The sequence below is a fragment of the Borostomias antarcticus genome (assembly GCF_949987555.1).
Source record: "Borostomias antarcticus genome assembly, contig: scaffold_293, whole genome shotgun sequence".
Taxonomy (NCBI): domain Eukaryota; kingdom Metazoa; phylum Chordata; class Actinopteri; order Stomiiformes; family Stomiidae; genus Borostomias; species Borostomias antarcticus.
Genome location: NW_028176174.1, coordinates 17,436 through 41,353, shown reverse-complemented (window position 1 = coordinate 41,353; position 23,918 = coordinate 17,436). Strand labels below are relative to the sequence as shown.

At 47.4% G+C, this 23,918-nt stretch overlaps 4 protein-coding genes across 4 annotated transcripts; 3 read left to right on the top strand and 1 right to left on the bottom strand.

Moving 5' to 3' along the window:
* Positions 1–361: 361 nt before the first annotated feature.
* Positions 362–2,137, top strand: LOC311328734 (PTS system N-acetylglucosamine-specific EIICB component-like; the record flags this gene model as incomplete). Its single annotated transcript, XM_084462656.1, has 1 exon — positions 362–2,137. The coding sequence occupies one exon, from the start codon at positions 362–364 to the stop codon at positions 2,135–2,137; it is 1,776 nt and encodes a 591-aa protein (XP_084318782.1).
* A 9,456-nt stretch (positions 2,138–11,593) lies between these two features.
* On the top strand, positions 11,594–13,700 carry LOC311328733 (uncharacterized protein YcgB-like; the record flags this gene model as incomplete). Its single annotated transcript, XM_084462655.1, has 2 exons — positions 11,594–11,988; positions 12,080–13,700. The coding sequence occupies 2 exons, from the start codon at positions 11,594–11,596 to the stop codon at positions 13,698–13,700; spliced, it is 2,016 nt and encodes a 671-aa protein (XP_084318781.1).
* A 239-nt stretch (positions 13,701–13,939) lies between these two features.
* LOC311328732 (regulatory protein RecX-like) lies at positions 13,940–14,359 on the top strand (the record flags this gene model as incomplete). Its single annotated transcript, XM_084462654.1, has 1 exon — positions 13,940–14,359. The coding sequence occupies one exon, from the start codon at positions 13,940–13,942 to the stop codon at positions 14,357–14,359; it is 420 nt and encodes a 139-aa protein (XP_084318780.1).
* Positions 14,360–22,044: 7,685 nt separating this feature from the next.
* Positions 22,045–23,223, bottom strand: LOC311328731 (3-methylmercaptopropionyl-CoA dehydrogenase-like; the record flags this gene model as incomplete). Its single annotated transcript, XM_084462653.1, has 1 exon — positions 22,045–23,223. One exon carries the CDS (start codon positions 23,221–23,223, stop codon positions 22,045–22,047), a length of 1,179 nt encoding a protein of 392 aa, XP_084318779.1.
* Positions 23,224–23,918: the final 695 nt, after the last annotated feature.

Below are 23,918 nucleotides of genomic sequence, written 5' to 3'. Positions count from 1 at the left end.
GCTGCGTTCGATCAGTTTGCTAATAAGCTGACCGGTTGTTCTCATCATGGATTATGATTAGATAGTGTCGTGTAACCGAAGTATACGACCTATTGTACATTATGAGAGAAAATCCGTCAGCAGAATTTCGGATGGCTCCTCTAGTCTGCTCAAAGGAGCTGTGATGCTTTGCATCACGGCTTGTTTATTTTTTAATGAAAAATAAAGGACGCTTGTAATGTGCTCAATGGGTAGTAAATGTCTTCTAATTATGATCTGAGTCAAGTTATTTGAGGGTTTTATTTTTTGAAAAATAAATCAGTAAGATTTAGCGACACACAGCTAGACCCTCTCACTATGAAGAATTAATGGTTGATCAATCATGAACATCTTGTGTTACTTGCAGAAACTCGGTAAGGCGCTGATGCTACCTATTGCCGTTCTTCCTGTAGCAGCCTTGCTGCTCCGTCTGAACCAGCCTGACTTGCTGGATATTCCCTTTATGGCGCAGGCAGGTAACGCGATTTTCAGTAATCTGCCACTCCTGTTCGCCATGAGTATTGCTGTTGGTCTGTCAGTTGATGGTGCAGGTGCTGCAGCCATCGCTGGTGCTATTGGCTTTTTCATCTTGACAGCAACCACTGCGACCATTAATCCTGATATCGATATGTCCTTTTTTGGTGGTATCATCAGCGGTATCGTAGCAGGCCACTCCTACAACCGATTTCATGAGGTATCGCTGCCAGCATATCTTGGCTTCTTCAGCGGTAAGAGTCTAGTACCCATCATGACGGGGTTATTCATGCTCGCAATTGCCTTGGCATGCGGCTATATCTGGCCAGCAATTCAGAATGGTGTTGATGCTTCCGGTCACGGCCTTGCCAATTCTGGTCCTGTTGGTCAGTTTGTCTACGGTACTCTTAACCGTAGTTTGATCCCATTTGGGCTGCATCACGTTCTGAACTCCCATTTCTGGTTTGGTCTTGGTGATTTCACCGATGCTGCCGGTAAAATTGTGAATGGTGACCTGCTTCGGTTCTTTGCCGGCGACCAAACTGCTGGGGTGTTCATGACCGGTTTCTTCCCTGTCATGATGTTTGGTCTGCCTGCTGCGGCACTGGCTATGTATTTGACTGCCGACAAGAGCCGTCGTGCACAGGTTAGTGGTGTTCTGTTTTCTGTTGCCATAACTGCTTTCCTGACTGGGATTACTGAGCCCATAGAATTCATGTTCATGTTCCTAGCCCCCGGCCTCTACGCAGCTCACGCTGTACTAACCGGGGTTTCTCTGGTTGTGACCAATGCTATGGGCGTATTGAGCGGTTTTGGCTTTTCAGCCGGTCTGTTCGACATGATGCTAAACTGGGGGCTGGCAACTAACCCATGGACTCTGGTCGCCATTGGTCTGGTATTTGCGGCCATCTACTTATGTGTCTTCTATTTTGGTATCAAGCTTTTCAATCTGAAAACACTTGGGCGTGAAGATGAAAACGACAATGCAGTAGAAGCCGCACCTGTTACTGGTATGCATAGCATGAGTGACAATGCTTACAAGGCCAGACAGTTCATTAAAGCTATTGGGGGGCTGGGAAACGTTACTAATATTGATGCCTGTATTACACGCCTGCGTTTGACCATGAAAGACCCTGCGATTGCAAACGAGAGTATCGTCAAGGCGCTTGGAGCTAACGGTATGATCCGTGTTGATGAGAATAACCTGCAGGTTATTCTTGGTCTGCAGGCTGCAATCATTGCTGGGGAGATGAAAAAGATTGCTGCCAGTGAAGATCTGAGCTCTATTCAGTTGCCTGGTCAGGCTCAGGAAGCTCCAGCACCAGTTCCTGCAGGAGTAGTGAAAAAAGAAGTTGAGGTTAAACCATTTGATAACACTCTGTTTGCCCGTCAGTGCCTGAAGGCCTTGGGTGGTCATCAGAATGTGACTCATGTTGATGCCTGTATCACTCGCCTGCGTCTTACACTGAAAGATGCTTCCAGTGTAAGTGATGCCAGTATTAAAGCACTGGGTGTTCCGGCGGTGGTTCGTGTAGGGGACAAGAACCTGCAGATCGTCGTAGGCCATCAGGCTGAAATGATTGCTTATGAAATGACAAAGATCCCGGTGACGGACGATCTTTCCAATGTTGAGGTTTCTGCATGACTCTCCTCAAAAATGAGGCCAAGCATTGCCAACTGTCACTTGTAGCTCCTCTGTCTGGAATGCTGTTATCCATTGAGGAATCTGCTGATCCGGTATTTGCGGGTAGGTTGATCGGTGACGGTGTTGTGATAAATCCAACAGACTCTGTAGTACTGGCGCCTTGCGCCGGTACTATCAGCCAGCTGCATGACTCAAAGCATGCCGTGGCGATCAAAACAGATTCAGGTGTGGAAGTATTAATCCATGTGGGTATTGATACTGTTGTTTTGCGTGGTGAAGGCTTTGAAGCAAAAGTCAAAATAGGCGACAAAGTGTCTGTTGGCCAAGAGCTGCTGACCTTTGATTCTGAGTTTGTGGGAGCCAAGGCTACCAGTCTGCAGACGGCCATTATGATAACTACCGGTGAAACAGGTGTGGCTGTAAATCCCCGTACTGAAGTAAAAGCGTGGCAAGATAACGTATTTGCTCTTGGGGCCGAACCTAAGAAGGCTATGTCCACTGAGAGTAACTACAGGCATCAAGGCAGTGTTACTCTGATAGAAGACTTTGTACTGAAGAACCCTCTTGGCCTTCATGCACGTCCTTCTGCAACTCTGATCCAGATTATCAAGCGCTTCACTTCTGAAGTGGTTATCCGGAACAATGATAACGGTAAAGAATGCAAAACTAACAGCTTGACCGCTCTGATGGGCCTGCAAACTGTGCTCGGTTCTAATTTACAGATTACCGTTTCCGGCCCTGATGCCAAAGATGCTATGGAAACTATTCTGGACGGTTTTCGCAGTGGCCTTGGTGAACCTGTTATGGATGTTATCCTTGGTGCTGATGAGCCAATGGAAGAAGAAGCTCAACTGCTTGGACCGGTAGAAGGTGCTGATGGTCGTCTGCGGGGGGTAAAGGCTGCGCTTGGAATGGCGATTGGTAAGTTGCACCATCTGGTCCATGAACTGCCAAACTACCCTGAAGAGGGAGTGGGTGTCAGTGATGAACTGGGCCAGCTTGAATACGGTATCCAGAAAGCACAGGCATCCCTGCAGCAGCTGGTTACTAACATGGAGACAGATAGCGTCGGTGGCCATGCGGGGGTGTTTGTTGCTCATCAGGAGCTGCTGGAAGATCCTGCAATCAATGAACGTGCTAGGGAGCTAATTGCATCGGGCAAAAGCGCCATGTGGGCTTGGCACAAAAGCTTCTTGGCTGAAGCCAGTGAAATGCGCAGGCTGGATAACCAGATGCTAGCTGCCCGTGCCATTGATGTAGAAGATGTTGGTCTTCTGGTTCTTCGCATCCTCATGGGTGTTGAGGGTGGCACTGATCAGCTACCGGAGAATACTATCCTCTGCCTTGAAGACATTACTCCTTCTGAAGTGGTAACTCTGGACCGACACCTAGTTATCGGTATCGTTACACTGTATGGTGGCCCAACTTCCCATGCGGCTATTCTAGCAGGTTCTCTGGGTATTCCTTACTTGGTGAATGTACCGGCCAGTGTCCGGCAATACGACAACGGCACTGATGTAATCCTCAACGCCAACAAGGGGTACATGCTGGTTAATCCTACGCAGGAAGAAATTGCCCGAACGGTTGCCAGACAGGAACGTGCTACAGCCGAACATGAGGCAGCGCTGAAAGTAGCTGACCAGCCAGCGGCTACTCAGGATGGGCATCATGTAGAGATCGCTGCAAACATCGCTAACCAAGATGATGCTGTGGAAGCGGTCAAAATGGGTGCAGAAGCGATCGGTCTGCTGCGTTCCGAGTTTCTCTACATGGAGCGTATCACCGAGCCATCTATGGATGAGCAGGTGAAAGCTTACGAAAGCATTTTGGGTTCCATGGGTAAAGATCGCCCGGTCATTATCCGGACTCTCGATGTTGGTGGTGATAAGCAATTGGCTTATCTGCCTCTGCCAAGAGAGGAGAATCCATTCTTGGGTGAGCGAGGTGTGCGTATCGGTATTAACCGCCCAACCATGTTGCGTAAACAGATTCGTGCAATTCTCAAGGCTTCTCATGCAGGTCATGCTCGCATCATGTTCCCGATGATCAGCTCTATGGATGAGTTCCGGGCTGTGAAAAAACTGGTTCAGGAAGAGCAGGAAAAGGCTGGTGTGACTATAGAGGTAGGTATTATGATTGAAGTACCTTCCGCTGCATTGCTGGCTGATCACTTTGCCAAAGAAGTGGACTTCTTCTCCATCGGTACCAATGACCTGACCCAGTACACCTTGGCCGTTGACCGAGGCCACCCAAAACTGGCTGCCCGGATCGATGGCTTGCACCCTGCAGTGTTACGCCTGATCGATATGACCGTGAAGGCTGCCAATAAAGAAGGCAAATGGACTGGCATCTGCGGAAACTTGGCCAGTGACCCTACCGCTGTACCAATTCTGGTCGGTCTTGGGGTTCAGGAACTGTCAACCAGTGTACCTGCGATACCGATTGTTAAGGCCATAGTTCGTGGTCTTAACTATGAACATTGTCAGAGCATGGCGCGTGAAGCGCTAACGCTTGATTCTGGTGAAGATGTGAGAAAGCTAACTGACTGACAAGGTCAGAAGGCGCACAAAAAACACCCCATAACTCGGAGTCATGGGGTGTTTTTTGTGTGCATATATGCGCTGTATGCTGGCAATACAGAAGCAATTACGACTATATCTCGATAACCCTCTGTTTATTACCTACTGATAATTTCCTCTGGTGGCTTGACCCATATCAGATGCTGGTTAATCAGCATCAAATTATGATTGGTACCAGATGAACAAATGATGGGTTGCAGCGTCAGTATCAATTAAAGGAATCATGGATAAAGCGCTTACATAGGATGTCAAGCGAAGGATGTTTATGCAATGGGAAGCGGCAGCTAGCAATGCGACTGTGGTCGCAGCCAATATGCTGCCTCTGTAGGCTCTGGCTGCAAAAGGACTTAAAACATCTCAAAGTAATACGGGAAAGTCAGGCTGACCTGCCTGCATCGTGCACTATAGCATATGTTTGGCCCTGAGCCATCACCTCCTCCATACATTTTTTACATCTGAAACAGACAATACCTCTGACGACGTTTATGGTGATCATCAGGTTCGTGCCTGCCTCCATGGACGTTCTTTTCGTAAGATGGTTTACAACCGCTTGGGGTGTGGTCCCCTTGCTACGACGCCACATCCATTAGCCCCCATGATTACGACGGCAGAGCATTCCTTATGGAAGTTCCAATACGCTTCCAATCTCCACTTGAATCCAGTGAACGTAGCTTCAACACAACCTCTGGCCCTTGCAAACTCCACCTTCCCCAAGTTAGATCCATACGGTCATTGATCAAATGGCGGCAAGCTCCCTCAATTACCCCACTAGCAATCGGATAGCCAGCACCCAACGCCTTATCGTAGCATAGTCATAGACACCTTTTTTGAAGATAGTCTGCACACTTATCAATAGTCTTCCGTTTTGTCAGACCTCTCTTGCCAGCACTTTACCGAATTCAACTGGCCACCTTGTCAAACTAACCTCTGAGTATCTTCAGGGACCGTTCTGCCACTCAGCTTTCAATAGGTACGCAGTGACCGGCTTTCCACAGATATTCAAGTACATGGATTAAGTCCATAATGATGATTGCCTTAACTTCCTTCTTTTTCATAATCTTGGTAATCAGTTCCCGCTAATAAGCATGCCCCTCAATAACAATGACCCACTGCTGTTTCTGCTCTGGATCTCGCCTGAGCTCTTAATCAAAAGCGTCTTCTACCACGACTTCCACCTTTCTTTCTACACTGGCCCACACTCTCTTATTCTTGGCTGGAGGATGGAATTTAACAACGTTGTCGTTCTTCCGATCCATATTCATGACCGATTCTGACGTCTAGTATTTGATTTTCCCGTATAAACGGCCACTACCTGTGCCATTCGTTTGCGATCTTTTTCCTCTCCAAGACTAAGCCTAGTTTGCAGCTTATGCTGACTCTTTTGCGCGTTCTTCTTGGTTGCTTCCATCAATCCTTCCTGTACATCACTAGGACCTTACCGTAAAAACTGAGGATCGCAAATCTTATGTTTGCTCAATCACAACCTTGTGCTGTTCGTAAAAAGCCTTAAAGTCTTGAACCGTATCCACTACCAGTTGCATAGCCTGTCGTTTTCAAACCACACCGTGACAACTCTCACGATGTGGTTTAATAGTGCGATCATAAGAGCGATCAATCACATCGCTTACAATTTTTTTACTCCTGCTATCATAGTGCTAGTCAGCATTGAGGTTTAACTGAGCATCCGCCGTAAATACGCTGGATGCTGTGCTGACTGTAACTGCAACGCCTAACTACGACAGAACTAGACAAGCTGGTCAGTTGTCTGGAGGTATTTCCCCTGACGTAATGTCTATGTTCACTGCTGCTACTCGTTACCGACGATTGCTGAGACACATCATTGGCCTGCTTTTCCAGATACCCTTGCAGGATAAGGCGCAACACTTCGTTACCTCCAGTATGGATATAGCTCTCTATGATGCCATGCTCGTGTTGGAGAGTGGATTCAAGGTGCTGAATGGTAGCGTCCAAATGAGAACTAGCTGGTGATCATAATGAATAATCTAGGGTATTGCCGCAGGATGCGTTCACAAGAAACGTGGTGATATAATTATTGGCTTAACGGCGTTATATCACCATAAAACCGTCTCTTTTTCGTTACCGGATATATCGAAAACCATGATGCTTTATCGACTGCATTGACGTATCAAAAGAGCCGCACCATTATTATTTTCATCCAGTAATAATGGGCGAAAGATCAAACATTACAGGCTCATTTCATGTTGGAAATAAGGCTTCCCTTCAGGCTCATTTCATATTGGAAGAGACTTCTACTTCCTACTACAAAAGCATGCGATAGGCTAATGACTCATGGCACCTCGTTTAGAACAATACAGTGCATGCAAATGAGTTTCACGATGCCCAAGAAAAGGGAAAGCTACTCTCATGGGTTTAAGCAGAGAGCTGTTAATCTGACCTTTTAAGAAGACCATAGTAACCATGATCTTGCTCGTACATTGGATATCCCTGTTGGAAGCTCTGAGACGTTTGGTCAAAGCTTGGGAAGATCTGAAGGATCAAACTTTTCTTGAACCAGGTAAGCAAATCCTTACCACTGAACAGCTTTTGATCAAGCAACTGAGGCCGGAGATTAAGAAAGCTTACTAGGTCTCTCACCTATCTATGGTGCTGAAAGTCAGTCTGAGCGGTTTTTATGGATAGCCGCAGAGCTGTCTCCACAAGCAAGAGCAATCTGTCGAAAAACGCATCTTGCTTATCGACATGAAGCAGCTTTGTGAGTCTACACACGGCTAGAATGGTTAACGTCGCATGTTCCTAGCCCTGTGAGTACTGAGGCATGATGCTGGCTTTCATAAGGAAGCAGGCTGATACAGGAAACCGGCTTAATCTTCCGTAAGACATGAAAGTTCAGGGTGATGGCAGACAGTAAACATAAATACCCCGGAGCTAAGAATCTTCTCAACTGAGGATTCTAGGTACCTCCACCCAATAAAGCTTGGGTAGTTGACATTAATCTACATATGAACTTGTGATGGATAGTTATATCTAGTAGCAGTCGTCGATCTGTACTCCCGTAAAGTGGTCAGTGGTCGGTTGGGCCATTTAGTTCAGAATGACAACAGACCTGCCTCTCTAGGCGTACGAATGGCTTACAGGACCAGAAAACTCAGCTAAGGGCAACTACACCAGTCAGATCAGGGAAGCAGCAGGCTTCTCATACCTGTCAGGCAGAGCTCAAAAAATTCCATATGATCTGCAGCATGAGCCAAAAAGGAAACGCCTAGGATAATGCAGTCATGGAGAGGTTTTCCGAAAGCGTGGCCATTCAGCCCATAGCCTTTATGATAACCGTAAAGAAGCTTAGCTTGATGTTGTGGACTATACCCTGTTCTACACCAATAACCGTATCCATTCATATCTGGATTATTGCAGCCAGACTGTATCTGAAGAGAAACGATTGGATAAGACGACTCTATCAAGTGTCAGGAACTACTTGATCATAACAATGAGTATAAGCCATCTATATGTAGTATTCTAGGGCATCAATACTCAAGCTGCTACAATTAAGCGACAAATGATAGATGAGGAGTGTTAGCGTGTTTCCGAAAAACGTCACGAAAGCCGTGTTGCATTTGAAACCTACCTCTCTGCTGATTTGATAAGGAAAGCTAGGGCGTTGCACGTGGATGTTCCCGCGGTTATTCAACAGGAGGTGGAGGCTCGTGCTGATCCTGCGAATATTGAGCACCAGATTGCCATAGCCTGTGAGCAGCAGAGCTGCGTGATTTATAATCATTTGATAGGCAACTACTACATATCAGATCTAGGTATAAGAGGTTGCTATCGAAAAAGAATGTAGTGTTTTCATAATTTCTGAAGCCTCATTCGGTCCTGATTTGCTTGACGTGCTACACGTCTGTGTAGAATCGGTTTTTACCGTGATATTGAATCGCAATCCATTCAACAGGCACCGGTCGCTCATTTATGGCCTAGTTTTCGGTATTATCTAATAGCATACGTCCATCAGATCTAAGGCGGTTTTTATTGGCCGTGGCCCCTGTCATTTGGAGTCATCCGATTCTTGGTTGATTGCTCCCTTCTCCCCTTTCCACAACGTTGGGATCGTTTACTATGTCCATTTTTGCGCAATTCCAGCAACGATACGAGGCGGTTCAACAGGAAGAACTGGACCTGCTTGAATACCTAAAACTCTGTAAGAAGGACCCCTCGGTCTATGCCAATGCCGCTGAGCGTATGCTTAAGTCCATTGGTGAGCCGGAAGTGATTGATACGGCCCGAGATCCTAGGCTAAGCCGGATTTTTTCCAACAAATTGATCAAACACTACCCAGCATTCAAAGAGTTTTATGGCATGGAAGAGGCCATTGAACAGATGGTCTCTTATTTCAAACACTCTGCCCAAGGCCTAGAAGAGAAAAAGCAGATTCTCTACCTGCTTGGCCCTGTGGGTGGGGGTAAATCCTCCTTAGCCGAAAAGCTGAAGCAGTTGATGGAGAAAGTGCCGTTTTATGCTATCAAGGGCTCCCCGGTGTTTGAGTCACCACTGGGGCTTTTCAACCACGAAGAAGATGGTGCCATTCTTAAAGAGGAATACGGCATTCCCGGTCGCTATCTCAATTACATCATGTCCCCATGGGCGGTAAAGCGGCTTAACGAGTTTGGTGGGGACCTCACCAAATTCCGGGTGGTCAAGCTGTACCCGAGCAGCTTGAACCAGATAGCCATTGCCAAAACCGAGCCAGGGGATGAAAACAACCAAGACATTTCTAGTTTGGTGGGCAAGGTGGATATCCGCCAGCTGGAAGAGTACTCCCAGGATGACCCCGATGCCTACAGTTTTTCAGGGGCGTTGTGCCGGGCCAATCAAGGTATTATGGAGTTCGTGGAGATGTTCAAGGCGCCAATCAAGGTATTGCACCCGTTACTTACCGCAACTCAAGAGGGCAACTACAACAGTACCGAGGGGCTGGGGGCCATTCCCTACGAGGGAATTCTGCTGGCACACTCCAATGAGTCAGAGTGGCAGTCCTTCCGGAACAACAAGACCAATGAAGCCTTTATCGACCGGGTAAACATTGTGAAGATACCGTACTGTGTCCGAGTCAGCGAGGAGGTTCATATCTACGAGAAGTTGCTCGAACACAGCTCGCTCAAAGAGGCCCCATGTGCCCCGGATACGCTCAAGATGCTGGCGCAGTTCACTGTACTGTCACGCATCAAGGAACCGGAGAACTCATCCGTCTATTCCAAGATGAAGATATACGACGGAGAGAACCTGAAAGATACCGATCCCAATGCCAAACCGTTGCAGGAATACAGGGATATGGCCGGGGTGGATGAAGGCATGAACGGGCTGTCCACCCGGTTTGCTTTCAAGATTCTATCCAAGGTGTTCAACTTCGACCCGACGGAGGTGGCGGCCAACCCGGTGCATCTTATTTATGTACTGGAGCAACAGATTGAGCAGCACCAGTTTCCGGAAGAGATTCATGACCGTTACCTAGCCTTTATCAAAGAATACCTGACTACCAAGTACATTGAGTTCCTTGGCAAGGAGATCCAGACCGCTTACCTAGAGTCATATTCAGAATATGGCCAAAACATCTTCGATCGTTACATCACCTACGCCGATTTTTGGATTCAGGACCAAGAGTACCGCGACCCGGATACCGGGCATATTCTTGACCGCGGTGCCTTGAGTGAAGAGCTAGAGAAAATTGAAAAACCGGCCGGTATCGCCAATCCTAAGGACTTCCGGAACGAAGTGGTCAACTTTGTACTGAGGGCCAGGGCCAATCACGATGGAGGAAACCCCAGCTGGTTAAGCTACGAGAAAATGCGCACCGTCATTGAGAAGAAAATGTTCTCCAATACAGAAGACCTGTTACCGGTCATCTCCTTCAATGCCAAAGGGTCGCAGGAGGATCAGCGCAAACACGCTGACTTCGTTTCCCGCATGGTGGTTCATGGTTATACCGAAAAGCAGGTGCGCCTGTTGTCCGAATGGTACATCCGGGTGCGAAAATCCCAATAACTAGGCCATGACCAACCAGCGATAAAGCTGGCCCATCTCCCCAGCCCTGTGACTAGGGCTGATCCACCGAGCACTGGCAGCTATCGGGAGAGCGGTCATCATGAGCCTCATCATCGACCGGCGCCTCAATGGGGGAAAAAAGAGCACCTTGAACCGGCAACGGTTTCTGAAGCCCTACCGGCATCATGTCAAAGCCGCTGTACAGGAGGCCATTGACCAGCGTCCCGTTACCAACGTTTACAGTGTCAGTGACGTCACCTTACACAGGAAAGACCTCAGTGAACCTTTTTTCCACCACAGCCAATGGGGACACCATGGCCATGTTAACCTCGGCAACCACGCGTTTTACCGTGGTGATCGCATTCAGCGACCACCTGTGGGCAGTGGTCTAGACACCGGTGATGGCCAGACCAGTGACAGATGCGAAGGCGCGGACGACCTTGTGTTCCAGATCAACCGGAACGAATTCCTAGAGTGCCTCTTTGATGATCTTGAATTGCCCAACCTGCGGCGGAAAGAGCTGAAAGACAGTATTGACTATCAAATGCACCGGGCAGGCTTTACCACCGGCGACTCCCAATACCATCTGAATGTCAAGTGCTCGCTGCGGGCCTCCTAGGCCTGTCGCATTGCCCTTCCCGGCAAAGATCGAAAGGTCATCCATACCATCAAACGACAACTGAGGGCGATGTAAGTGAGTCTGGACAGTGCCGACCAACAGCCAGCCACCGCCCTTCAGGAGGAAATTAAGGCGCTTAACAAGAAACTGAAACGTCTGCCTTTTATTGACGACTTTAACCTGCGCTTCAATAACATGGCCGAAGTCCCCCAGCTTCCCAACAAGGCGGTGATGTTTTGCGTAATGGATGTTCCAGGCTCCATGACCAAGGAGATCAAGGACATGGCCAAGCGTTTCTTATTGCTGCTCTACCTGTTCCTAGAACTCAACTACGAAACCGTGGAAGTAGTCTTCATCCGACACCACAGTGAAGCCCGTGAATGTGATGAACACAACTTCTTCGACACCCGGGAACCAGACGGCACCATTGTTTCAAAAGCCCTGCTACTCACCAATGACATCATTCAACCTCCGTTCCCACCCAGCCAGTGGAATATCTACACTGCCCAAGCATCGGACGAGGATAACTGGGGCGAAGACTCCACAAAATGTTATGACATCATAATGGACAAGCTGTTACCAGTTGGTCAGTACTTCGCCTACGTGGAGATTACCGACCTGCACCACCAGAACCTCTGGCACGAATACACAGCGATTGCCAAATCCTACCAGGATCATTGCGCCATGCAGCACATACACAGCTATTCTGATATCTGTCCCACCTTTCAGCGTCTATTTGAAAAAAAGGATGGCTCCCATGTTGGCATCTGAAACCCAGGCAACGAAGAGAACCACAAGAAGGAAACCACTCTCCACCGGTTCCGAATGGACCTTTGAGCTGCTTGACGTATACGACCGTGAATTGGCCAGACTTGCCAAGAGGTTCCGGCTGGACACCTACCCAAACCAAATTGAAGTGATCAGCGCGGAGCAGATGCTGGATGCCTACTCATCGGTGGGGATGCCCCTGATGTACAACCATTGGAGTTATGGCAAAACGTTCCTCAACAATCAGCAGAATTACCAGCGGGGGCGGATGGGCTTGGCTTACGAGATTGTCATCAACTCCAACCCATGCATTTCCTACCTGATGGAAGAGAACACCATGCCCATGCAGGCCCTAGTGATCGCCCACGCCTGTTATGGCCACAACTCCTTTTTTAAAGGCAACTACCTATTCAGGCAGTGGACTGACGCCAGTGCCATCATTGATTATCTGCTGTTTGCCAAACACTACATTGCCCAGTGTGAAGAGAAACACGGCGTATCGGTAGTGGAAGAGATACTGGACGCCTGTCATGCCCTGATGAACCATGGAGTCAACCGCTATATCCGGCCAGCCCCGGTGTCGGCGGAGCAAGAACAGACCCTCTCTAGGGAGCGGGAAGAGTACATCCAGCGCAACCTGAACGATCTCTGGCGCACAATCCCAACCAGCCCAGGCAGCGAGAAAAAGAAACAACCACAGGACGAACGGTTCCCGAAAGACCCAGAAGAGAACCTCCTCTACTTCATTGAAAAAAACGCCCCGCTGCTGGAGACTTGGCAGCGGGAGATCATCCGCATCGTGCGTAAAGTGGCCCAGTATTTCTACCCTCAACGGCAAACCCAGGTGATGAACGAAGGCTGGGCGACCTTCTGGCACTACCACCTGATGCATGAGATGTACGATGAAGGTCTGATTACCGAAGGCTTTATTCTGGAATTTCTGCACTCTCACTCCAGTGTCGTGTTGCAGCCGACCTTTGACGATCCAGGGTACAGCGGGATTAACCCCTATACGCTGGGGTTTAACATCTTTAGGGACATTCGCAGGCTATGCGAACAACCTACGGACGAGGACAGAGCATGGTTCCCAGACTTGGCCGGCAGTGACTGGCTGGAAGCGGTGCACTTTGCCATGCAAAACTTCAAGGACGAAGGCTTTATCCTTCAGTACCTGTCTCCCCAAGTCATGCGGGACATGCGCCTGTTCAGTATTGACGACAATGACATCAACCCCTACCTAGAAGTGAATGCCATTCATGACGATCAGGGGTATCGTCAGCTGCGGGAAAACCTAGCCGACCAATACAACTTGGGCAACCAAGAACCCAACATCCAAGTCTACAACGTGAATGTCCGGGGCGACCGCTCGTTAACCCTGCGCCATTACATGCACCATAATCGTCCGCTGGACAGGGACAGTACCCATGCACTCCTGAAACACCTGTGTCGCCTATGGAGCTTTGACGTCAAACTGGAGTCGGTAGACCAAAACAGCATCATCCAGTACACCTTCTGTACCGAAAACACCAAGTCGGTTATTCGGGTTACGTCGAAAAAGCGGGTCAATCGCCAACGGACGTGACGATCAACCGTGGATGTGGGGAGGTGCCCGGTGCAAGTAACACCGGGACTTAGTGTTTCAACGCAAGGGTATGTCGATGAACGACAACTTATTCATAGTTCATCGATGGATAATCGAAACCCAGCCCAAGGTCCGTTCCGGACGAGGAGAGTCGTCCGTCAACCTAGGAGTTATCCTGACTTAACGTACATGGCACTCAAGTCCGCAGGAGAATATCTATGTCTGAAGTTACTGCCAACATGCTGCGACATGCAGCGATGAACCTGCTAGTGCAGAAAAATTACTCGCACGATGAGCTGGCGCAAAAATTATCCTATCTCTCCAATGATGATGAACTCATCCTAGACGTGCTCGACCGGCTGGAAAAAGAACGTCTGCTAAGTAACGAGCGGTATGTGAAAGGCTTTATTCAACACCGGGTCGGCAAAGGTCATGGCCCTTCCCTCATCGCCATAGACTTGAAAAAAAAAGGTATTGACCCAAACATTATCGTGGATGCCCTGAAAGCGGCAGACATTAACTGGCAGGAACTGGCAAAGTCCGTACGCCAACGAAAGTTCGGTCACAAGCGTCCGACAAAACAACGGGAGATCACCGAGCAACACGAATTTTTACAAAACAGGGGGTTTCCAGCTGAGCTGCTGAGCAATCTGTTCTGAACATCAGCCAATGGCTGTCGTCTGGTGCTACCGGACAACCGGAACAGGACAATTTTTGCTGGATCTGACCTTTTAATGCTTCAAGTTCTTTCTTAGGATTTTTTAAGAATTTAACAGTCTCAAAAAAAAAAATAAAAAATAAAAGACATTGCTATAGTTTAATTCACTGGAATTATGATGAATTGACGATGTTATTATGATGCACTAAGCGATAAGCCAGCTTTTTATGGGTAATGATCCACTTGCCGATAGCAAACAGGTTCGCTGATGTGCTCAGTATTAACAGCGCGTACATCTGGTTCCGGCATCCAAAGCTTGCCATTGAGATTATCAATATGACTGCCTCAAAAATGAAAGAAGCGGCGACCGGTATTGACCCTGCCAGAAAAGAAGAACTGGCTAAAAAGCTGATTACCGTGTACAGCGAACAGCAGGCCGTAGTGAACCAAATAAAGGCGGCCCAGTGGAATAGCCAAGGCGCTAGGGCTGCTGAGTTTGCCCAGCTCTTGGCTGCCGCCGCTCCGGAAGCGGCCTATCAAGCAGGCCAATACCATGCGCGCCAAAACCAGACCGTTCAACCGTTCCCTCCGGCTTACCAAATTGCCGAACGCATCAGCTTGTTCGGTCGCCGGGTGCCGTCAGACTACAATGAGCTGTTTGAGTATTCTCGGATTGAAGACCCTCAAGCCCAAGAGACTTACCAAAATGCAGAAGCGATTGCCAAGGCCTGTGAGATGTTCGCCCAGACAGCAAGACAAACCATCAAACTGGCTAGGCAGGCGGACGACACTGTAACGGCACAGATATTAAACGCACACCTACAAACAGCTGAACAGCTGGCAACGCAGCTGCGCCGCTTTGAGTAGGCATCAATTAACAAGGAGTGGGTATGTGTTCATAAGTAGTTCCGGTGCAGGAATCCTCCAGCTCCGGAATTTTCCCCCACCAAGGCAAATTGGTTAAAACTCTAAAACCCCGGGGCGGGTCGTGGTGAACGCCCCATCTTCCCAGTATACTGTGCGCCTACGGAAAATTTCTGTAAACTGCAAGGCAACGACATTGAAAGTGCTGGTGAAGCGCTTTACGAGTCTGTAGCTTGAAGGACACTGAGAATGAGGCTCAGTAGTTACCTCACAGGGTTTAATAAACCGTAAAATCAGCTAAATTAGGCACTGTACCAGCACTGACGGGGAAATGGCATTGCTAGTGCCAGCGCTGAGCATAACCTAGGAACATCTAGGCACTATGGTGTAAATATAGAGAATTTCTAGGTTCTCTAAGTTTCACCTCCAGAGTCGACCAAGGGTCAGTTAATGGTTAGGAAGACTACGCTTCTACTACTTTCCGAGTCGTAGAGGTTGTCTTATGCAACCTAAACTATTCCAAAAATTTATTGGTTACGTTACGTCCTTAACTCTGAACCAACTTGTCATTCTGGTCAGCACTCTTCCAAGTAGTCTAAGCAAGATATGAGCGGCTCTTTTGGTGCTATCATGCATCCGCTAGAACATCATGGTTTTAGATATATCAGATACGAAAAAGAGACTGGTTTATAGTGATATAACCTCCTCAAACCAATAACTACGTAACACCGTCTTATTGTGAACGCATTCTACGCCAATACCCTCGATTATTAATTCTTCTCCCCTCTCGTGATCATTTGGCCGCTATTGTTTAGCACCTTGAATCCACTCTTCAACAAGAGCATGGCACCATAGAAAGCTATATACAGACTTAAGGCAACGAAATGTTGCCCTTCTACTCCTAGGGTATCTGGATAAGCAAGCCAATAATAGCCTCAGCAATCATTGGTCACTGGTAGTAACTGTGAACAGATAAATTAGGTCAGAAAAAATACCTCCAGACAACTGACCAGCTTGTTTGGTTCTGTCGTAGTTAGACGTCTTACAGCCAAAGAAAGCAATCCAGCGTGTTACCGCGGGATTGCTCAGTTAAACCTCAATACTAACAAGTACTATGATGACATGAGGAAAAATTTGTCATTGATGTGATGGATAGCTCTTATGATCTAACGATTAAACGACATCGTGAGATGTTGTCAACGCATGGTTGGAAAACGACAGGCTATGCAACTAGTAGTGGAGGCGGCTCAAGACTTTGAGGCTTTTTACGAACAGCGCAGGTTGAGATTGAACAAACAGAAGACGTGCAGAGCCTCAGTTTTCATAGTAATGGCTTGGTGATGCGCCAGAATGGTAAAGGGAAGGAACACGCAAAAGAGTTAGCAGAAGCTGCAAACTAGGCTCAGTCCTAGAGAGAAGAAAGATCGCAAACAGAATGCCACAGGTAGCCACCGTTTATACGATAAAACCCAATCCTCGAACGCCATAATCAGTCATGAATATGAATAGCAACAACGTTGTCAAATTAACGTGAGTTCGACTAAATAATCCCTTACGCTACATAGGATTCAGCTTTTTGTACATATTCATGTTAAAGAAAAAGAATGATTTGAGTACTTTATTGGCTGGAAAAGACTAAGAAGGAGTCATTTGGCACTATTCAAAAAACATCACTATGCCTAAAGCCTTACAATCCAAGGGCTGTAGCCAAAATTGTAACTACTAACTCACGTTAAATTACGTCCTCCATCCAAGAATAAGAAAGTGTTGACCAGTGTAGAAATAAAGGCGGAAGCCATGATAGAAGAAGCTTTCGAGGAAACGCTCAGGCGAGATCATGAGCAGAAATGGCAGTTGGTCATTATTATTGATGGGCACCATCATCAGCGTAAACTGATTCCCGGGATTATGAAAAATAAGGGGGTTAAGGTAACCATCACCATGTACTTTATCCATGTACTTGAATATTTGTGGAAAGCCGGCCACTGCTTACACGACAAGGTTGACGCAGCTATTGAAAGCTGGATGGCAGAACGGTCCATGAAGATACTCATGGAAGAGTCTGCCAAGGTGGCCCCGGGGAATCCGGCAAAGTGCGAGCAAGAAAGATCTGACAAAACTGGAGGCCATGGATAATTGTGCAGGCTATTTTCAAAAACCAAGCAAAAATTCAGCTTTGCTCAATGTCCGTATGGATCTACCCGGGCAAAGTGTAGTTCCTGCGTGACAGAGGCTGTGTTTAAGCTACGCTCTCTGGATTTAAGTAGAGATTGGCAGGCGTATTAGAACTTCCACAAGGAATGCTCACGCCTTCGTAATCATGGCGGACTAATGAATTGGCGTCATAACAATGGATCCGCACTATTTATAAATAAATAAGATTTAAATCTCAATTAATATTTCCAGAGCCGCTGCTCTCGGATGGTTGAGGCTCTAACACAGGAGCATCACTTACAGTAGTACTTTCTAAAGCATCTACTGAAAAAGGTGCGTCGTTGCCGGATACAATCTTCTCAACCGGAATAAAAGGTAAACCAGCATCAGCAACACCATCTGCTTTTTGTCTGGCCATTATCGCCAGACCAAAACTGGTTACAAAAAAAACCGCCGCTAGTATCGCTGTTGCTCGACTCAGAAAGTTGGCTGAGCCATGGCTCCCAAACACCGTTTGAGAAGCCCCTGAGCCAAAACTGGCTCCTGTTTCTGCACCTTTACCACGCTGCAGCATGATCAGAGCGATCACGCCAACAGCTACAAGCACGTACACAAGAAGAATAATGGTTTCCATCGCTAGCCCGCAGCGTAACAAATTACCTTGAAATCAGCAGCTGTCATCGAAGCGCCCCCAATCAGACCACCATCTACATCAGGCTGGCTCATCAGTTCTGCTGCGTTGTCAGCCTTCATACTACCACCATACAGAACACGGGTTCTTTCCGCCATGAACGGATCGTTATCTGCCAGAAGCGCACGAATGTCAGCATGAACTTCCTGCGCTTGCTCTGGTGTTGCAGTCAGATCAGTACCGATAGCCCAAACTGGTTCATAGGCAATTACAAAATTAGCTAGACGCTCCGAGCCTGCAGCCAGAAGCACAATGTTTATCTGATGAGCAACTACCTTCATAGTGTCACCAGATTCGCGCTCAGACTGGGTCTCACCAACACAAAGGACGGGAACCAGACCATTATCAACCAGAGCACAGAATTTCGCAGCCACATCCGCATCCGTTTCTCCATACAAAGAGCGACGCTCAGAGTGACCAATCAACACATATTCACAGCCAAGATCGCTGGCCATCAGAGGAGAGATTTCACCAGTATAGGCGCCTGACAACTGATCGGAGACATTCTGTACACCGACCTTAACACATGAACCTCTCAACAGCCCGCAAACCTGCTGAACATATACGCTTGGTGGAAAAACAAGCACCTCGGCCTTGGTTTCAAGCCCGGAAAGTATTCCACCAACAAGCTCACGAATACTGTCTGAAGATCCGTTCATCTTCCAGTTTCCGGCTACCAGTGGTTGACGCATGCCGCCTACCTCTTTGCTCGCGAGGAGGGGATACTAACCAGAATGCGATTAACATACAACAAAGTTTCCGTTACAATATAAAATTAGTCTGAATGAAAGACTTATTTACAACATGAAATTAGCCTGTAATGTCTGACCTTGCGCCCATACTTACTTGATAAAAATCATACCTGTGTGGTTCCCTTGCTACGACGCCCAGTTCATTAGTTCCCCATGATTACGACGGCGAGAGCATTCCTAATGGAAGTTCCAATGCACCTGCCAATCTCCACTTGAATCCAGTGATCGTAGTTTCAACACAGCCTCTGCCCCTTGCAAACTACACTTTGCCCCGGTTAGATCCATACGGTCATTGATCAAATGGTGGCAAGCTCACTCAATGACTCCTCCGGCAATCAGATAGCCAGCATCCAGCTCCTCGTCATCGCAGAGCTTGGGACGGTTTTTTAAAGATAGTCTGTACACTTATTCAATAGCCTCCCGTTTTATCAAACCTTTCTTGCTCGCACTTTGCCGTATTTCCCGGGCCACCTTGTCAGACTCTCCCTTAAGCATCTTCAGGGACTGTCTACCACCCAGCTTTCAATAGTCTCATCCCCCTTGTCATGTAAGCAGTGACCGGCTTCCCACGGATATTAAAGCGCATGGTAAAGTTCATGATGATGGTGGCCTTAACTCCCTCATTTTTCATAATCCAGGTAATCAGTTCCCTCTGCTAATGGTGCCCATCAATAACAATGACCAACTGCCGTTTCTGCTCCAAATCTCGCCTTAGAGCTTCCCCGAAAGCTTCTTCTATCACGGCTTCCTCCTCTCTTTCTACACTAACCAACACTCTTTTATTACTGGCGAAAGGACGGAATTTAACAACGTTTTCGCTATTCAGCTACATATCCACGACCGATTATGCCGTTTGAGGATTTAGTTTTACCATATAAACGGTGGCTACCTGTATCATTCGTTTGCGATCTTTCTTCTCTCCCGAACTGAGCCTGATTTGCGGCTTCTGCGACTCTTTTGCGCGTTCTTACGTGTTGTTTTCCTCAACCCTTACGAGCACATCACTAGGCCCTTACCTCCACAACTGATGATCTGCAGGTCTTCTGTTTGCTCAATCACAACCTTACGCTGTTCGTAAAAAGCCTCAAAGTCTTGAGCCGTATCTGCTACCAGTTGCACTGCCTGTCATTTTCCAACCATACTTGGGCAACTCTCACGATGCCGTTTAATCGTTCGATAATAAGAGCGGTCCATCACATCTCTGACAATTTTCCCACACATGCCATCAGAGTACTTGTTAGTATTGAGGTTTCACTCAGCATCCAGCAGCAACACGCTGGATTGTTTCCGCTAGCTGTAACTGCACCGCCTGACTACGACAGAACCAAACAAGCTAGTCGGTTGTCGGAAGATATTTTCCCTGACGTATTTCTCTGCTCACCGTAGCTACCAGTTACCAGTTACCAACGACTGTTGCGGCTCATCATTGGTCTGCTTATCAAGATACCCCTTGAAGGAGAAGGCACAAAACTTCGTTGCCTTCAGTATGGATATAGCTCTCTATGGTGCCATGCTCTTGTTGGAGAATGAATTAAGGCGCTGGATAATGCGCCCAAATGATCACAAGCTGGAGAGAAGAATGAATAATATATGGTATTGGCGCAGGATGCGTTCACAATAAACAGTGTTATGTAATTATTGGTTTAACTACGTTATATCAACATGAAACCGTTTCTTTTCCGTTACCAGATATATCGCAAGCCATGATGTTTTAACGGCTGCATTATCATATCAAAAGAGCCACACCAAAAAGCTTCAGCCGTATCCGCTACCAGTTGCATAGCCTGTCGTTTTCCAACCATACCGGAGCAACTCTCACGATGCCGTTTCATCATTCGATAATAAGAGCGATCCATCACATCGCTGACAATTTCTCCCCCCCATGCCATCCGAGTACTTGTCAGTATTGAGGTTTAACTGGGCATCCAGCGAAAACACTCTGGATTGTTCCCGCTGGCTGTAACTGCTACGCCTTACTACGACAGAATCAAACAAGCTGATCAGTTGACGTGGTGGGGTATTTTCCTGACGTGGTTTCTCTGCTCCCCGTCACTACTAGTTCCCAACTATTGCTGCGGCTAATCATTGGCCTGCTTATACGTATGCCCTTGGAGGCAAAGGCGCAACACTTCATTGCCTTCAGTCTGCATATAGCTCTCTATGGTGCTATGCTCTTGGTGGACAGTTAATTCAAGGTGTTGAATTATAGCGACCAAATGATCACGAACTGGTGAGAAAAATGAATAATCATGACGTTCTCGTAGGATGCGTCCACGAGAGACTGTGTTATGGGATTATTAGTTTGACGACGTTATACCTCCATAAAACTGTCTCTTTTTCGTTACCAGATATATCGAAAACAATGATGTTTTAGTGGCTACATTGTCGTATCAAAAGAGCCCCACCCCATTGCTTTCCAATCAAAGCGCCAGTTAAATCGATAACAATATTCAGCAAAGTATCTTGGAAGATGCTTCTGGTTAATATTGTGGTAACTGCCTTTCAGATAATTTTTACGCTCCCGATCATGGCGTTGACCCGCGTAACCGACTCGTTAGCCATCGATTAGTGACCACCACCTGTCACCACCGCTATATGTGGGTGTCCAGCGTCGGCTATTCCTGTGAATGCATAAAGGCCATCACCGCCAACACCTCAGGTATGATCACCAAGATGCTTTTGCCCCCAGAGTTCCAGCTCCTTTTCCCGAAAACTGGTGGCCATGCTGAACCGCATACACAGCTGGAGGTTTTCCTCGTTGGTTTGCACGGCGGCAACAAATGAGTGTTTGCTTTCAGAACCTATTCCCCGCTTACCTCCATGTTTTTCACCACCCCAGTAGGAACCATACATCTGTATGTCCCTACAAAGGACTACTGTCATCCCGTTCTTTTATCACCTGCAGAAGCTTGTACTTCAGTGCCAAACAGCATTATAAGAGATTCCCAGCTGTCTCGATAGCTCCATGACCGATATGCCATTCTTGGTCTGAGTCATTACAAAAATACCTTGAAACCGTGAGCGCGACTAAATAATTCCTTACGCTACATAGACTTCAGCCTTTTTGTACATATTCATGTTCCAGGGAAAGAGTGATTTGAATGCTTTTATTGCTGCCAAAGGCTCCGAAGGAGCCATTGGGCACTCTTCAAAAAACATCCATATGCTTAAAGTCCTTAAAATCCAAAAACTGTAGCCCAATTTAAAGCGTCTAACTCACGTTAATTAAACATCGCCAAAATCTTCCTCTTTAATGGCCAAGAGATTTTCCGAACCTGACTCAATGCAAGTCTTATGCATCTGCGCCCTTGGCAACAAGCGCTGATAATAAAACTGTCCAGTTTGAATTTTAGCCTTGTAGAAGCCTTCTTCTGTGGTGCCATTCGCCAAAGCCTCCTGCGCAGTCAGCACCATCTTGGCCCAAAAATAAGCAAGGCAGGCATAGCCGGAATACATCAGATAGTCCACCGAAGCGGCACCAACTTCTTCTTTGTTTTGCATAGCCTTCATACCAACCTGCATGGTGAGGTCACCCCACTCTTTATTGAGAGAAGTCAAAGGCTTGATAAACTCCTGAAGACCTTCATTGTCTGACTGTGCCTGACAGAACTTATGAATCACCTTGGTAAATGGCTTCATGGTAGCACCTTGAGTCATCAGGACTTTACGACCCAAAAGATCCAAGGCCTGAATACCAGTGGTTCCTTCGTACAACATGGAGATTCGGCAGTCCCGAACATTTTGTTCCATTCCCCACTCCCTGATGTAGCCATGGCCACCATAGCACTGCACACCGAGGTTAGCCGCTTCAAACCCTGTTTCGGTCATGAAGGCCTTAACAATCGGGGTCAAAAAGCTCAGCTCAAGATCTGCCTGTTTGCGAACTGCTTCATCCTGACTATTCATTAAGTCCACTATTTGTGCGGTGTAATAAACCAGTGCGCGGTTACCTTCCGTCAGAGCCTTCATGGTCAATAACATACGACGCACGTCCGGGTGAACGATTATAGGGTCAGCAGGGCCATCCGGATTCTTGGGCCCAGACAATGACCTCATCTGTAAACGATCACGGGCATACCTTACAGCCAATTGATACGCGATCTCAGCATGGGCAAGGCCTTGAATGCCTATACCAAGACGGGCAGAGTTCATAAAGGTGAACATGCAGTTCAACCCTTTATTAGGCTTTCCGATCAAATAGCCGATAGCCTCATCAAAGTTCATGACACAGGTAGCGTTACCGTGGATACCCATCTTATGCTCGATGGAGCCACAGCTTACACCGTTACTTTCACTCAGTGCGTCAGGACAATACTTTGGAACGATGAACAGGGAGATACCTTTAGTACCTTCAGGAGCACTAGGCAAACGGGCCAAGACAATATGCACAATATTCTCTGCCATGTCGTGCTCACCGGCAGATATAAAAATCTTCGTGCCAGAAATACGATAATTTACGTCTTCATGAGGTTCAGCTTTGGTTTGTAACATACCCAAGTCAGTACCACAGTGCGGTTCAGTAAGACACATGGTCCCGGTCCATTCACCGGAAATCAGCCGGGTCAGGTACATTTCTTTCTGTTCTTCAGTACCGTGGGCTTCCAGAGTATCCATAGCGCCATGACTTAACCCAGGATACATACCCCAAGACCAGTTGGCTTCCCCCATCATTTCACTCAGAACCAAACCCAGTGAGGGAGGAAGCCCTTGGCCACCATGTTCAGAATCACTGGCCAGTGATGGCCATCCACCTTCAACAAATTGTTTATAGGCTTCTTTAAATCCAGATGGAGTTTGCACTCCATCTGCAGTCCATGTACAACCTTCTTCATCACCAACACGGTTCAAAGGCGACAGCACCTGCTCACAGAATTTAGCGCCTTCTTCGACAATAGCATCCACCATATCCGGGGTGGCATCCAAACCTTCAGGGATGTTCGCGTAATGTTCTTCGTAGCCCAATAGCTCATTACGAACGAACCTGATATCACGTAGGGGGGCTTTATATTCTGGCATGACGCATCCTCGATATTATTTTACTTATGGACACGCGATGTTTGACTTTTCTTGCTTTCCAGAAAAGTCGAATATTTCACGAT